We start from the raw sequence: 16,303 nt of genomic DNA on the forward strand, positions 1-16,303 counted from the left end.
CATGGCTTAACCTGCCTTTCAGCATCAAGCTTTGCAAACCTGTACCGTTTTTGGAAAGTTCAGTCAAATAAATGAAAGGAAATAAATCTGACTGCACATGGTAAACCCAAAGAATAAAGTCCAATCCTACTGTGCTCTAACTGAAGGTGTTGTTGCTAGCAATGGCTCTTTTCTCCTCACTGATTTTTAAGTTGTAATGTAGAAGCAATTTAACTGTTGAAATGTGGAATATTAGATAAAGTAGGTTGGGTCTCCTGCTTTGAAAACTAACTCATTTTGTTAAGGGTATTTTAAATTTAGTTTGAATGAAAGAAAAACAAGAAAAAAAAAATATTACAAAGTTAAAAGGCCAGGTTATTGCTGGTGCACCAAGTGTAAAACTGAGCACACTGGCTATATCAGACTCATGGAAGACTCCTTCCCATTTTGGAGGAAATGCCTGCCGCCTTCTCCCCGATAACCAGCTTCCCACTCCTCTTCCTCCCTTGGGCTGATGCTCTACTTAGTTCCAGCACTGGCTGCTCTTTTCCCCTTACGATTCCCAGGAGCAACATGCTACTTGGCCCTAGAAAAATATTGCTCCTTTTCCCACTTCCTTGAGCCGTTCTATATATTCTGTGAAATGTAGATCAGAAAATGCACAGGCTATTTTAATCAAAAATCCAAATATATTCTAGGGCTGTGCCAGTTTATATTCACTCTGCACTGACTACAATCCTCCAGTGAAAGTCTTCAGAAATAAGCCAAGAACAAAAAGAAACCAGCTGCATTAGGAAACACGCATACAATCTCATCCTTTTGAACAACCAGGTGGGTATAAAGACCCACCATTCCCAGCATGATAGCCAGAGGGAGTGGATGGACCAGTGGGGCTCCATAAAAGAGTTTTGTCTCTTTGACAGCAATTTGATTGACAACTATTTCTATCAGTTGATTTCCATCAGTTTTACTTAAAAGCTTGATGGGATTTTTTGCCTGAGTGTCTGCTCAAATTGAGTTGCTTTTAGTCTTGTGCCTATGCCTTCACTTTTTTACTACAAAGCTGTAGCAGGGAGGAAATGGAGGAAGATTTTGAGTGCAGAGGAAGAAGCAGCACAGAGGTGGGCTGCTTTTACAGCCCTCTTTGACACGTCCTCGATGTCTGAGCTTCATCTTTCACCCACCTGCGTGCTGCATGGCAGTGGACCACAGAAACTGGAATGGCGCAGTCGTGTCTTTCTACAAACATTTGTCTCAGCTCTGAGAGTAATCGATTCTCCCTAATTCTCCATGTTTTTCTGCTGGTTTGAACAGGTACTACCACTCTCTCCATTCACTAGCCATCTGTAGTATTTTCTCAAGCCTCTCCATCTCTTTGACATTGTTTTGTTTCTTTTCAGCTTCATCTTAACACCCTCAACTTAATTCAGCTCTTTCTAGTAACTCATGAATCATATAAAGTTCTTTAAAAGCAATACTCACTACCCACAGTACCTTCTTGAACACTGCCATTCTTTTATACTCTAATTAACATCCTTCTCTTTATGAACTATAAGGTGTCTTTTTCTATGAACTTTTTAAATGCCAAAATCCTCACACATCACAGCCTCCAAAAAAGTGCAGATAGCCTGGACAGGGATTCCCTGTTCAGGAAGGGGAAAAAATATAAATAAAGAAAACTCAGATTATGCCTACGATAAATGAACACAGCTGCTAGGCCTGTCTTTAAATACTAGACAGCCTTCTGACTGTGCTCAGTAATTGACTTTGTAATGGTATTTTCTACATTCACCTAGAAAAACTGTTTTTATGTACTTATTTTCCTTGGAAAAACAGTAGTCATCTTTTGGGGGCGAGGGGAAAGGCAGAAGTCAGGGAGGGAATGGTGGGAGGCAGTATCTCTCATTCAAGTAGCAGCTTATTTATTACATTTGTTCATATATTTTAAATTCCTGTGTTCTTCTCAATCTACAGAATAAACTTGAAAAAGCAATCAAGTACTAATCTGGAAGCCTCTGAAACATTGCACATTTCTTTAGCTGTTATATTGAATCTATCCTTTATAAATGCGACTACAGCTGTTCCCAGCACCACTGTCTGCTTCAAGTTGAAATTTTACTATTTGCTGTTATTTTCAGGTTATTGCTACCAGCAGGAGATAATAAATTGGGTTCTAAAGTATCTTGTTTCTCTATATATTTTTACCAAGGTAGTGATTTGGGGGTAGAGTGGAAGAGGAAATCAGTTCTGATACTACTTGCATAATGTAATTTTAAGCCAATAAATAAATTATCTGTGAATATAGTCACATAGGCACGTACTTGCTGGCATACATACCAATACTATGTTAAAAAGCAATGATGGCCAGTCAGAGAGAGAAATACATAGGGCTGCATTTTGGTTGCAATGATTACTTTCAAATTTGGTTTTTCACTCCTCAGGAGGTATCTAACACTTTCTTCTTTTTTTTTTTTTTTTCCCCTGGACCTTAACTTCATTTTCCCTTCAGAATGAAAAACAAATGTTTCTCATATAAACACCTAAATGAGACATTTCTAATTATCACTAACATATCTGGAACACATCAGAATTATCTCCTATATACTGGCAAGGCCTTATATAAGTTAATGTTCAATTTTTAAGGCAATACAACCAGATATCTACTGTACCTTTTACCAAAGCTGTGCCTAATTAAGGATAACCAGGGTACAGGAAAGTGATTCCATATCTATGTAAAAGTTCTTGCTACCTTTGCCAGGACTTACAATCCAAAGAGTTGGATCAATATGAAGGGAAATTACTTGAGAAAATCAGGAATGAATGATTCTTTATAAAAACACCTACATGTGTATAACACAATAGGGATAAACCAGCACAACACTGGTAAGTAAGTTCTCCAATCTAAAAGACTTGTTTTTATAGTGAAAACAAAGGATCAAACAAAGGAGATGTGTTGAATGTAATTAAACTAGCCCAGAAACAGCACCAACCCTAGCCCATTGTATCACTCCATCAAAAAAGCTTAATGCACCCCTCCCTGATGGAAAGGATCTTTTCATGCTCCTAAAAAGAATCAATTAGTTTGGAAGCCACAAGGCACAAGTCCTATTATCAATTAAAAGACAAGAAACAAAGTATAAATGGAAGGCTAATCACAGCATGAGAGAAGGTTAATAGCAGATTGCCAAGAGCAACAATAGCTTAATGTATTTCAGGACACTAAAGATCCTCAGAATTTTACCGAAGCAACATAAACTATTAGCACTTCATGTTCAGAGAGTTCAGAACTTTGTCCTGAGAATACTGGGCCACAGCATCCCAGCAATATGAATCTGATGGAAATTTGCCTGGTATCACAGATGAAGTGCCACTTTGGAGGTGTCAGTGATGCTCCCTGGGGACAGGTGTCCCAAGGGCAGCTCATGCAGATCTGTCCCACCTCTGCAAGCTCCGTTTAGCTCAAATGATTCCTGTTGCAGGACCAGCATCCCTGTCACCATCCTCTTCGTCATTTTTCTCCAGCGTTCCCCTTCAGGGTGCAACAGCATCCACACAAATCTGTCCTTTTCTTTCATCTGAATGAGCAGCATTGTTTGAGTACACTGCAGCTCCCCTGCCTCATAACAACGGAGCAAAATAACTCAGAACAAAACAAGGATTCTGAATAAAATTAATCCAACTCCTGTGGCAGGAAATAATGACAAAATGCAAACACATTAAATATCTTAGATTTGAAAAATAAAAACTTGAACTAAAACCTGATATCTCGTGCAAAATGACTGGGCAGCACATTATTTGCTGCATACCAAAGCCAGCTATGTAAATAAATGTATTTATAAAGAGATAAATATTTCATGGTCATATCAAATAGCGTGTAGACTGAAAAAGTAGGTTCTCTTAAAGGCACCTTTCAGAAGGCACGTTCCTTTCATTGTCAAAATCTTTTTAGATATTCTCTTTTTTTTTTTTTATTTAACATTCTTTTCATTTTTCTTTAACTAGTTTCTCGACAAGAAAAAAAAAATGAAAATAAAATACCTCTAAAACATATTAGGGAAAATGTGTTTTTCCCTAATGGATTCAAACTAAAATTTCTGAAATACAGATCTACACAATACTGTCAAGCACCCCAAAGATCTGAATAAAATCATTTCCTCTCATGCTTCTAAAGGGTTTCCCCTGAAGAAGCCAGCTGTTACATATTTATTTTTCCATTATGTGAGTTTTATCTCGTAAATTCTGCTCAGCATTTGGTGAGCTTACAGATCAATAACTCGGCATCCCAGCAATATAAATCTGATGCAGACTTGCCTGAATATATTTTATACTTCAGAGGTATATTTCTCATCTCTTCAAGCCAGTTCAGTCATCCTGATGATAAATACCTAGTTTGGGGTGAGGGCGATTCTTGGGCATTCGGTTTGGTTTATGGGGTTTTAGTTCCATCTAAGAACTTGATTTCTGTGAATCAGGCCACATGTTGCACTCTCCTGTTGCTGCATCATCAGCCCAGCCTGTCAAACAAAGCAGTTTTTCATGCCACTGCTGACCATCAGCTCTCTCCCCTGTGGTCCTATTCAAGTTTTCTTATTACTAATATTTTTACCTATTCCTTTTCAATTTCATAAACCAGAAGAGGACAACAGGATTTAAACATCAAAGTCCCTACATTCTAATTTCCATAGAGTAAATCAATCTTATTCCTGCAGCTTCAGCGGCATAAATTTGAAAAAACAGTGTGCATTTAATATAGAGCTCATACTCCATACAGGGCTTGTGCTCATTCAAATAGTGCAGATCCTCTGCCAACTCTTATGGGCAGCTTATCTGCATCAATGCAGTCTTTTCCCAATAAATATGCAGGATGACAACAACCTGCACAACCAACTTATTGTGCTAAAGAATTGGACCTGGTGGTTTACAGGGCAGCTAACACTCAAGAGGATGATGGCACACTCTAATAACACTCTGCTGATATTTCTCTCTTCCTGAAAGTACTTGCACATAGTTTACTGAACAGATGCCACATGTACCAATTTGAAACACTAATCCCCCAGAAGGCACCCATTGGAAGATCATGATTCAGAGCAGAACAAAAAACTTGCAGGAAGAAAAAAGTGCCGTCCTCATTAGGAAACAGGGCATACAGAGCAAAGAAGGCAAAAATACATACTTTAGAGCTAAAGAGAGACAAAGAGCAGAAAGAAAGGGATGAGAATAAATACAGAATAATATTGGATGTAAATAAAAGGAATCCTCAAATACATCTCTGTGCAAGTCCAAAGAGGCCAGTAGTTTCTGAAAAATAAAATGCAGTGCCTAAACATCTCCGTATGGGAATTCAAGAGAGTCTAAAAAGTTTACTCATCGTGTAGGAAGGAATTGGACATTTCTGTCTATCAGAAGTGGGAAGAAAGTTCAATATTTTGTGGAAAAGAAGAAAGGATAAAGGCCATAAAACTAATTTTGAGATGCATAAGTAGGACTTACATGAGAATACAGGGGAACACTTTCTGGCCATTTTGGTTAATAAAGTGGATTGGAGCTTTAAATAGTATACATGTGTTTTGCTGCTATGGCTATGGACATACACAACAGCATGTCAAGCAATAATAATAAGCATATATAAGATGAACTGGTGGAGTGACATCCTAAAAAAAAAAAAAAAAAAGTTTTGGTACAGGCTGGAGAACTACAGTGGAATGAGTAAATCAAAAAATTATGGACATTAACTGGTGAGAGTTGAATAACTCTCAACAGAAAGAGGGTTTTTAAAGTAATAAAGACTTTTGCAAGAAATAGTTTTACAAGGTAAGACTAAAAGTTATCTAAGAACAATGAATGTACAGCTACCACTAGGCTGCCAAAAATGGCAAAAGTCAAAGAGATAATTAATCAGCTGAATCTATTTCATCTGTCCTGAATTCTGAATTATACAAATGAAGAAAGAAGAAGGTATATTCAAATCAAAAATCACCTAAAGGAAAATTAACAGTATCTATCCCTACACATTTTAAGCAGAATCAAGTCCCTTTCTTCTTGCAGATTATTAGGAATTTTAACATGGTTAGATCAGAGAAATGTAAGCTATGTTGTTGGGGATTTTCAATAAAACTATAAATTACATGTTATGATGGATGAGAATTACACAGGGAGGAATATTTGAAGAGCTATTAACTTTTAAAAGAAAAAGGATTTGAATAATATTTGGATTATGAAGGACTCTAAACCTAGCGATTAGATTTATTAATCTGTATTACTCCAGAACAGTATTTTTCATGTTTCTAATATTAAGGGAAATGGATCAGTTACTTTGATCATTCACTGAACATACCCACTATGGAAATCCTAGATCAAATAAAAACATATCTTGAGACAAATACGATAGAGATGATCATTAAGCAAACAAATCGTTAAAAAAAAAAAAAAAAAAAAAAAAACACTCTAGAATCTTACACAGGTATGAGAATTAAATGTGGATTTTCAGATGGAAAATAACGAAGATTAAGAGGAAAGGAAAATGCAGAGATGTTTTGGTGACATGGTAATAAGAGAGAAACTTTATTAGCCAAGAGTGCTACGCTGGGTAAACAACAAAGAAGACTCAAGGAAGAACAGCATCTCACAAAGGTCTTTTCAGTCCTGTAATTAAAACTTAAGCAGACAGGCTCCAAAAGCATTATAAGAGAATTCTGAAAGTGAGAGGTAAATTGGATCTCATTCAAACAAGTAAGAAAGAAAAAATGTCAAGATATATAAAGCACAAATTTTTATGAAAGAATGAAGAATGACAGGGCAGGAAGATCCCTGGTTAGAAAGTTACAGAAAATATGGAGAGAACAGCAATCCCAGTCACTAGGGACAGTAAGGGACGACTGATAACTAGTTCAGAAGAGAGAGAAGGTGTTTCTGGAGATTTTTTTTTTTTTATAGAGGTTGCTATCCCTCTGACTACAGACAAAGACTTACAATCTCTAAATAAACCAAGAGGGAAAATTAATTAGAAAACAAATGGATATCCCCTGCTCTTCAGAAAAAGTAAAAAATTCCTGAGGAAGAAGACCAAATATAGGAATTTCATATGATTACTAACAGTATGAACATGGACACCATCCACAGACTCTAAAAGGACTGATACTTTCTGTATTAGTGGACTTGTGTACTGTGATTAAGTATTGCCAAACAAGTAGACAGGCTGCATAAACTGACCATTGTATAATATTCTTCCACGCTTTTACCACGTGTTTTTTCATAGTACTGGGGATTGTTAGTTGGTGATGTTCATCCAGATTAATTAAAATTTATTGTGGAAGAACAGATTTCAGATAATGTTTTATAAAAAAAATAATAAAAAAAATAAAAGAATAAGAAATATTTGTTAGCAGTGTTTAGCTTTGGAAATAAGTTAAAGAGCTTCATTTTTGCTTTATTTAACAGTTCCAAAGCTTCTATGAGTGGACACAGTTACATTAGAAAGAGGTATGAAGAAGAGTAACCACAACCACATCAATTCAACTGTTTGTTTCAAACATACTATGTCCAGACACAAGAATAAGGGAGAATGAGATGAAGGGAAATGCCTGAGATGAAGGGAAAAATCCCTAAGATGAAGGGAAAAAAGGGCAGATTGGGCCTGTACCTTCAAGTAGTTCACTGTGCACATTCTATGTTGCTTTTTGTGAAAATTTTGTCTCCTCTTTAAAAGTAACATTATTTCAGATATGTAGATTTTCTGCTTCTGTCTCTGGATATCAAAAGAATAATGGTAAACCTGAAGTATTAGATGACCATCTTTCCATGAAAATTAATCATTAAAGTTTAAATGTATTAAAATTCAATGAGATACTTAAAGAAAAAGGAAAAAACAAACAAACAAAAAAACATAAGGAACTCTTTAAAGCTAATTATGTTAAAGTTCAGTCTAAATTAATAAAAGCCTCAAAACTCAATAAAGATGTTGATTCCTTGGATGAACAGAATAGCTAGCATTAAGAACAGCATAGTCTCGTAATAAGGTTTATATACTTTGGCTTACCTACATAAACATAAATACAGACAACTGAGTGACACAACATTTAACACATTTATACCACGTTTTACCTGTCAGCTTCATCTAGATGTAAGAGTCTCAGAAAGCAACAATATTATAAACAACTTTAAAGATCAGAAAACTTTCTGCCTCCAAATACTAGAATGTCAAAAACTCAGCTAAAGCTGATACGTGAAAACATTGTTCAATTTGCTCATTGATATGCAAAAAGAATGCTACCAAAAATATTATTTTCCTGTCAATGGTAAAGAGAAATATATATTTTTTCATCTGCCTGGTCATTCAGACCACCATGAACTCTGATAAAGACGAAAAGCTGCTGTTTCCTCCTCACTCATCACCCAACATTAGAAGTATAGAATTCCTCCATAAAGTCTAACACATATATTAGACATTCACTTGGGTCAGGGTAGGGATTTCTTCGTTAGGACTTGTCTTTCAGTAGCAAGATATGAGATCTTATCAATGCATTTCTGAAAGTAATACCTGAGTGAAAGTTTTCCATTTCCAGTATCTTCACGTTGGAATTTTATAATCAAAATATAGAAAGATATCGGTAGACTTAGTCCTCTGAGTAACTGATACATAGGAGCTCCAGAAAACAGGGGATCATTTCTAAATATACACATTTTAATAAAAGAAGAAATAGATGGGAAGACTAAAGAAATGAAAAATAAGAGAGAGATCCTTGGGGGATAAGAGAGCTTTGAGCAATATGTGTAAGTACATCACAGATGGTACCTGTCTCCAACTATGATTCAACATATTTTATCCAAGAATGCTGCTGGAGAGACCACAGGACAAAATCTTTTTTCACATATGTCATTGTGCCTAGGTCCAAATTCTCATTGGAAGTAACCAGAAGAAAAACAACTGTGACAGATAGTAATATTCTATTAGACTCGCTTGTTTGATTTCTGAATGATCCTTTTAAGGGCATTCAAGAGGTGAAGAAAGAAAAGTAACTGTACTTTTTATGGTAGCAATTAGATTCCGTATTTGCTTATACATAGGAGAATCAACTTCCTCATCTTCTCCCCATCACTGACAAATGGTACAATAAAATATGAGATGCACTAGTGATGAATAAAAATTTTCTGCCAGTTCAGATTGCCAGAAAAGGTGCAAGATGTCACTCCTTATTTAGTCAAAGAACAAAAGTTGATCAGCTAGTAAATGAGACATTGAATATTACTAGATAGGGAGAGATAATAAGGAAAGTTTTCCCTCTTTTCTTTTGTATGCAACTGTAAATGCATTCTCACTTTCTAAAGACTACTGCAAATCACAACTGCCTTGGTAAAGCAGAAAAATTTTATATCTTGCACAATTGCTGTGCATATTTGTTTTGTTAGTTGCTTGCACGAAAAAAAAATGTATTTGTTTCTTAAAAATAAAGGGTTAGAATTATACAAACAAGGAAGAAGTATCCCAGTGTTTCCCTGCTATTGAGGGGAGGGCTTGCAAGTTTTAAATTATATTGAACCTTTAACAAAGGAAAAAAATGCATGTGATCGTATACCAGATATACAGTACAAATTCTGTCATGAATTATTTTGGTGTGAGGGTCTCAGATGACCTCCCCCAGTTTTCTAGAATAATTCACAATACCAACAAAGAATAAAGAAGCACAAATGAGGTCAGTTAAAGCTTACTGCTTGTCAACTTGCCATACAGTGGCCACACAGACTACAGAAGCAGTGAGAAGGATGAAGACAGTCAAGAATGTTACATAGCTGTCATCAACAGCACTTTTCTTACTTTGAAAATCGTATACATCACATACTCGTGCAGAACAACTGAGGGGGTTCTGTGTTGGCAGAACAAGGTGGTACCAGATGTTTGGAAGAGGTGAACCAGCAACTATGCATGGACTGAATAGACATTAAAAGAGGTCTGGCTTTCTACAACCTCAGAGTCTGTGCAGGATGCTAGGACACAACTGGGCACACAGGAAACATTTGCTCTGACTTTATAAGTAAATAAATCTAAGATATGATGTTGTGTTCTTATTATCTTACCATCTCTGCTCAAAAGCATATTCTGCAAGAGCACTACATACAGTAAATAAAAAAGCCTAAGATGAATTATTCATCATGCATCTGTATCTACTCATTATTCTTCTAAAAGGAAAATAACTCACTTCCAGAATCCAAAAACTGTCTGTCTGCTCAGAAGTTGTGACAATATTATTTTTGATTTCCCCTTCAAAACACAAGAAAGATCGTGTATCAGTTTGAAGCAGAGGCTAGAGCCATATTCAGAATGGAGTGTGACATCTCTTTTTTTTGTACTCTGACCCAGGACTAAAACCACAGATAAATGTATTCAGGTCAGACTGAATAAATGCATTCATACCAGGAGGCCAGACTACCTGACAAAAATGGAAAAATCCTGAAGTCCAAGGAAGAAGAATTTAGCTCCTCCATTCTTCAGACTTCCCCCGTAAAAGTACACATACAGAACTGGCAGCAGTTCACCACTGGAAGGCTTTGGCTCCAGACAGTTCCCCAGGATCCTGAGGACCAAGCCCAAGTAACACCTCCCTTGATAAGTATCAATACAAGGGGGGCATCAGCTAGCCAAGCCTTCTGTAGATTATATGGGAAGGATTTATTTATGTGCTTCTCTTCCTGAGGTTGATGTGTGCCAGACATTTCAGAATGACTTTATGCACATACCTTCCTTCAGTCGGTGCATCTCAACTTCTACAGTGATTTGGACGCAGTAGACCTCACGGGTTTGTATGCCACCTCCACAGAGGCCCGCATGCTTATGGTGGCGAGGGTCCTGCTGGTCAAGGAGGAGAGACACCTGGCAAGCTTTCCATTCAGAAGTCCTCCAGGAAAACCTTTGGAAATAAGAGAGACCAAGTGAAACAAGAGTGGGTGGTAGTTTATTACATGACAAAATACAATTGGTTTAATATTTATAGGAGCATGAGGATGTTTTGAAACATTTTGAATGTTAAATTTACAAAGGTTAAATATTTCTTATTAGCCTATAGTACTCATGTAAACTTTTCACATAGCACTAATCTCTGAAGTGTTCTCAAACACTAAATCATCCTGAAACACCTTTGAACAGGATGCAAAAAAGGAACAAAGATTAAGAGGTTCGATTAATTGTGAAAACAAATTTTCAAACATGTGGCTGAAACCACTAAACTGCCTCTCTCTGTCAAGAGCTGAACATGTCATTCTGAAATGCACTTACAGCTAAAACCTTACATGTCTGTCAATGGAGTTTCAAGTACCAGGCATCTATTCTATAGGTGACAGCTTTGCAAAGGTCTAGGGTACTATCAATTTCTTCAAGGGATTGCCTAAGGTAACTCAGTTTTCTTGTTTTTCTTTCCAGAAGCTGTGACATGCAGCAAGTCCTATTTTCATTTTATATATAATTCATATATAAGTTTAAAAGAAAGGAAAATATTCTTAATTTCCAAGAAGAACATATTAAAACCATAGGGAAAGTAGCATTGTGTAGCAACAGAAATCTAGAAAATTATTTCCCATCGTGTCTGAAAACATGGAGCATTTTTCTAATAAGGCAGTTTTTACAAACATAATTCATTTTAATTAACAGGTCACAGAGTAAGAGCCCAAAGTCTTTCTTCAGCTTCCTGAATGCAAATCTTAGCAAATATTGGTTTTGTAACCCATCTCTATGCTTCTGCTGCTTCATTCCTTTTCTCCTCTATATTCCATGGTTTACTTTTTCTGTACAAACTTACCTGTTTTAAAATACATAAAATAATTTCCTTCTCTTACCCTCAAGACAAATACTCCCTCCCCCTAGGACAGACATACAGTTGTTAAAATTATGTATGTTTGCAGGCTGACTGATCACTCTTAAGTTCGAGCACAACGGGGTGTCCCTGCAGAAGGAGCCTTTCACCTTGTGTTCTGGGTATTCTCCATCACAAATATCTGTGCCCTGACTATAGCTGTGGCAGGGACACATGCATCTCAAAATTGTATGAAAAATAACTGCATTAGTTTGCGTGAGCACACATCAATGTTCTCATAACATCTTGCACTGCAAATATAGGCATAAGAATGATTTCTAGCCACAGAGCACTTACAAATTTTGTAAAATACTAATGGAAAATGTTTGTGAATACTGCCAATTACTTTTAATTTACAGGTACTTTTCGGATGAGCTGTCATGCCCTCTTAAATAATACACAGAATAATGTGCAAATTTGGATACACTCACAGGATTTACTACTAGCTGAGAAAACAATAAAGAACACACTTTTCATACGACAGGAATGAAATAATTGAAATCGCACAACATATAAAGCACAGCCATGAATTTTTTCTTATAGTAGTTCCTCCTGTGGAATTCCTAATCACTTTTTTGGGGACATAGCGTTAAATACAACCTTCCTGTTATAATAAAGACAAGGAAAACTGCTCTTCATCAAGCACTAGGTAAACAAAATTCCTCCTCCACAGCACTTCAGGACATCATGCTACTCAGGCCCATATTTTCAAAGATAGAAGCCTAAATATAGAACACACTCATCTTTCCTCAGCCATGGAAATACTTGTTTTAGGGTGGTATTTCTTAAAACAATAACTGACTAAAGAAAAAATCATCATCAATAGCTGGCCTCGGAAGTCAGCTGTGAATTCTGGGTCCTAAAGACTCTTCTCTAAAGGTGTGAGCACCTGCTTCTCCAATTCAGCGTGAGCTGTGGGAGTTAACACCTAGGAAAATTAGGCCATCAATGATTAAAATTATGCAAAATAACTAAATCTGAGCTCAGAGATAATTAAACCTCATCAGCTCCTGAATCTAAAAAAATCCCTTTAGACATCTACACGGAGTAACTGGATACCGTGCTCCACCACAGAGCAGTGTTTAATGAACAGCCATCAGGTGCGACTGCCAGTGCCTCCTCCTCTGTGAGCAGCTTTAAAGCCTAAATCCTTACCAGCCCATCTTGCTTTCCCCCAGCTGGCCATGCCCTAAGCTGGCTGGAGTTCTCCAGCAACAAAACCTGACCCCAACGTTAGGTGTTTGAAAGGTACACGTTCTCACAGCCATTAACAAGTCAATGACACCAGAAGCACATCTGACGTGCTGTTAGCCCACCGAGTCCTTGCAGAAGGGAGCAGTCATCCTGGGCAGCCTCGCAGGAGGCTCTGTTGGGTTTTATGCAGTGTGGCTGACACCTGGTATCAACTTGCCAATCTATGGGCTATTCTAAAGACAATGAGCAATAACATTACTTAACTGCAATTAGCAAAGAACAGAGATTACTGGCTGGCAAATACCTGGGCCTTTTTTTCTTGTAATTTAACAACCTTCAGCTAGTATTTGCAGATTATTAGAGATATCCACAGATGCTTTACCACACATGCATTATTTCTCCAAACTCCATGACCCAAGCCACCAATGCAACGCTGGGCATTACATTGTTAGAGCAGATGTGCTATATCAGCACTACGTTACTGTTGGGTCAATGCTAGTCAGCCACCTCGCTCACTGTCCCTAGAGGACCGAGAGCACAACGACGCAGGAAGTGAAAGAGCCACTGTCCATTTGAATCATCAGGTTGGTCAGCTTCAGAGTACTCTTGTCACCCCTGTGCCAAAACCTGTGGGTGTTGATGATTACGAATGTCAATAGATTTAACATCTCATTTTACCTCCTACCAATTTCTAGGTAGACTATTTGATGCAAAATACAGTGCTAGCTGTGATATCTATAGATCTGTTAGTACAACTAAAAACAAAACTAAAAATAAAAATAAGAGGGGGGTTGCCTTCCCTATAGGCTTGTATCAAATTTTGACAATACTGTTTGAGAGACAGAAGGTTTAGCTGCTTCTAAAGATTGGCAGACCCCGTTGCCAATGGGTAGAGTGCTAGTTAGATAATGACCAACATGGGAACCTCCAAAATCTACATGCAGCTGTATCAGTTTGCTTAAAAAAACTGGCAAGAATGAACCACTAGAAAAAAATAAACTAGGTGCTTAGGGTATCTAGGACGAAACTTGGCTGATAAAGCTGAGCAGCTTTTCATTTCAGTGCTCTGAATTTCACTGCTAACCAGAGTCAGTTGAGGAAGCCAAAGAACAGGTCCCGTGGGTGTCTGCTACTGTCGGAGCAAAGCGTGCCCTCGTTGCAACGCCCAACAGCAGCCGCAGGAGAAATGTCCAGCCTGGGGCTGACCAACTAAGGCTTCACCAGGCTTGGTTCCTGACCTGAGGGGAGGCAATTCAGCTGCCCAGCCAAGCTGAGGTCACCTCTGTGTGCCCAAAACCAGTGAAATTTGAAGGGCCAAACAGCAGTGTTGCCACCACTCTCACAATGCAATACCAGCAGCCTACCAGTGTGGTTCAGCACACTTCCTTTCAGGTCTTTCCAACTTCACACCAACGCTTTACCTTTAATTAGGGAACATGATGGGTCTCATCTACAAAGTAATGCCATCACTCCCATATCTCAGCAGTAACTTTAAGCCTTTTGTAAAAATTGGGTCTTAAAACTTTCCCATTTTCCATCATTTACCTTCTGAAAAGCTTTGAATTTCCAACAAAGCAAAGAGGTGGGTTTTTTCTTTTTTTTTTTTTTTTTAAATCCCTGTCTCGTAACATAGCAACCACAACCAAAATGAAAGATTTAAAGACATAATCATAATTCTGGAAAATCTATCTATTCCCTATGAACATGAAAGCTACACATCTGGGATAAAAATGATATAAAACATTGTTTTAAAACTGATGACTCAGTGACAGCTATGCAACAAACAAGAGCTCAATATCTTCCCAATTTATAGTAACCTCTTGGCCCTTCAGTCTATAGGACTTATGCTTTTAGTGCTTACCCAAGTTTTATATCAGTATATGCCCGTTCACTTTAATTGAACTACCCCAAATTTATATCACAATAAAGAAGGTAGAATCACCTTCTGTGTGTTTAAGCTTTTTAAACCCTTAATCTAATCCCTTCATAACAAATAACCAAAAGTAAAACAAAACACAAAGCTCTGGAGTCCTATATGCACTTAAAATGTTTTATTTTCTTGCATTTAAACTATTGATTAAAGAATTTATTGTAAACTTCAGCCATAAAATTAAAAGGCCTTCCCATTAAAAGCAAATTTACATCAATCGTTCCGTACGTGTGATGGGACCTTAACTTGCTGCCTTGCCATGGATGGCAATATAAATTTACCTGCCTTCCTGTGATGAAAAAAGGAAAAAAAAAAAAAAAAAAGGAAAAAAAAAATACTAAGTACTGCTTCTTGCTTTTCCATGCAGGTGGATGAATGAGGTGGGGGATGTAGTCTATGAAATGCACGTTTGTTCAGGCATGAGGTGATCCTTGTCCCTGCACTGAAACTGGCCTCTAGAGAAACGCCTTTCTCTTTTTGCTCAGAGATTTGCTCTTTCTGGCCAACCTCCTCACCGATTTTCTTTGGCTTGCCTGGAGCATGATTTTGAAAATCATTACCCAAAGAATAAAACTTAAAGAAGTAGCTACTGGTCTGCAAATAATCAACAGCAGAAAAACAACTGCCCAGGGACTGTGAAAGTAAACAAGACTCTCGCCTTAAAGATTTTAAGACTAACCTGATTAGGCAAATGCAAGCCAGAAAGACAAACAGACAGGTTTGTATTGAGGCTTGAGAAATGAAGGAGAGCACTTTTCATTCCTAATACTGAATTTCCTTAAATTCATCATCTTACATGGAGTAAAACAAAAAGAAAATGGTCTGATAACCCTCAGCAAAGCAGTAAGTGATGCGGCATATATTTAATGGCAAAAAAAAAAGTACCATCTCGCTAGATATTACACTGCAAAGAGAATTATGTTCAAACAAGGAGATCTGGAGCATCAAATACTTTTTATATTATTTCAAAAGGGTTAACATTACATCCTTCTATGGCAGGCAGCTACTGCTTTCCATTCTGAAGTACTTGCACCATCTTGGTCACCAATTCCCAAACACCAAAACAAAATCATGAGGCTATAAACTGTAAAGTGGACAGACAACATCCTTTACCAGCTGCTGACACTTAAATAGCATGCTTTAAAATGTTTGTCTTCTGTTCATTATTACACACTTCCCAGAGCCTTACACCTGGTATACCTGCAGCATGTACTGCAACGTTAAAGCTTTTCATTCCTGCTCGTTTCTGCAGTATTGAACGACCAAATCAAAGTCAACTAACCAGACAGCTATCTCAAATTCCCCTCAGCACACAAAAGAAAGTGAAAGTAGCATGTGTGTAGTGAAAGAAGGTCAGTCT

At 37.4% G+C, this 16,303-nt stretch overlaps 1 protein-coding gene across 5 annotated transcripts in view; it reads right to left on the reverse strand.

Moving 5' to 3' along the window:
* Window positions 1–16,303, reverse strand: part of THSD7B (thrombospondin type 1 domain containing 7B) — a 316,607-nt gene that overhangs the window by 178,773 nt on the left and 121,531 nt on the right. For all 5 annotated transcript variants that reach the window (XM_084524236.1, XM_084524235.1, XM_084524238.1 and 2 more), the window contains one exon: window positions 10,711–10,880. In XM_084524236.1, coding sequence (XP_084380362.1) covers window positions 10,711–10,880 — 170 coding nt within the window. The remainder of the gene's footprint in view (window positions 1–10,710; window positions 10,881–16,303) is intronic.

Source organism: Aythya ferina (assembly GCF_964211825.1).
Source record: "Aythya ferina genome assembly, chromosome: 6".
NCBI classification, from domain to species: Eukaryota; Metazoa; Chordata; class Aves; order Anseriformes; family Anatidae; genus Aythya; species Aythya ferina.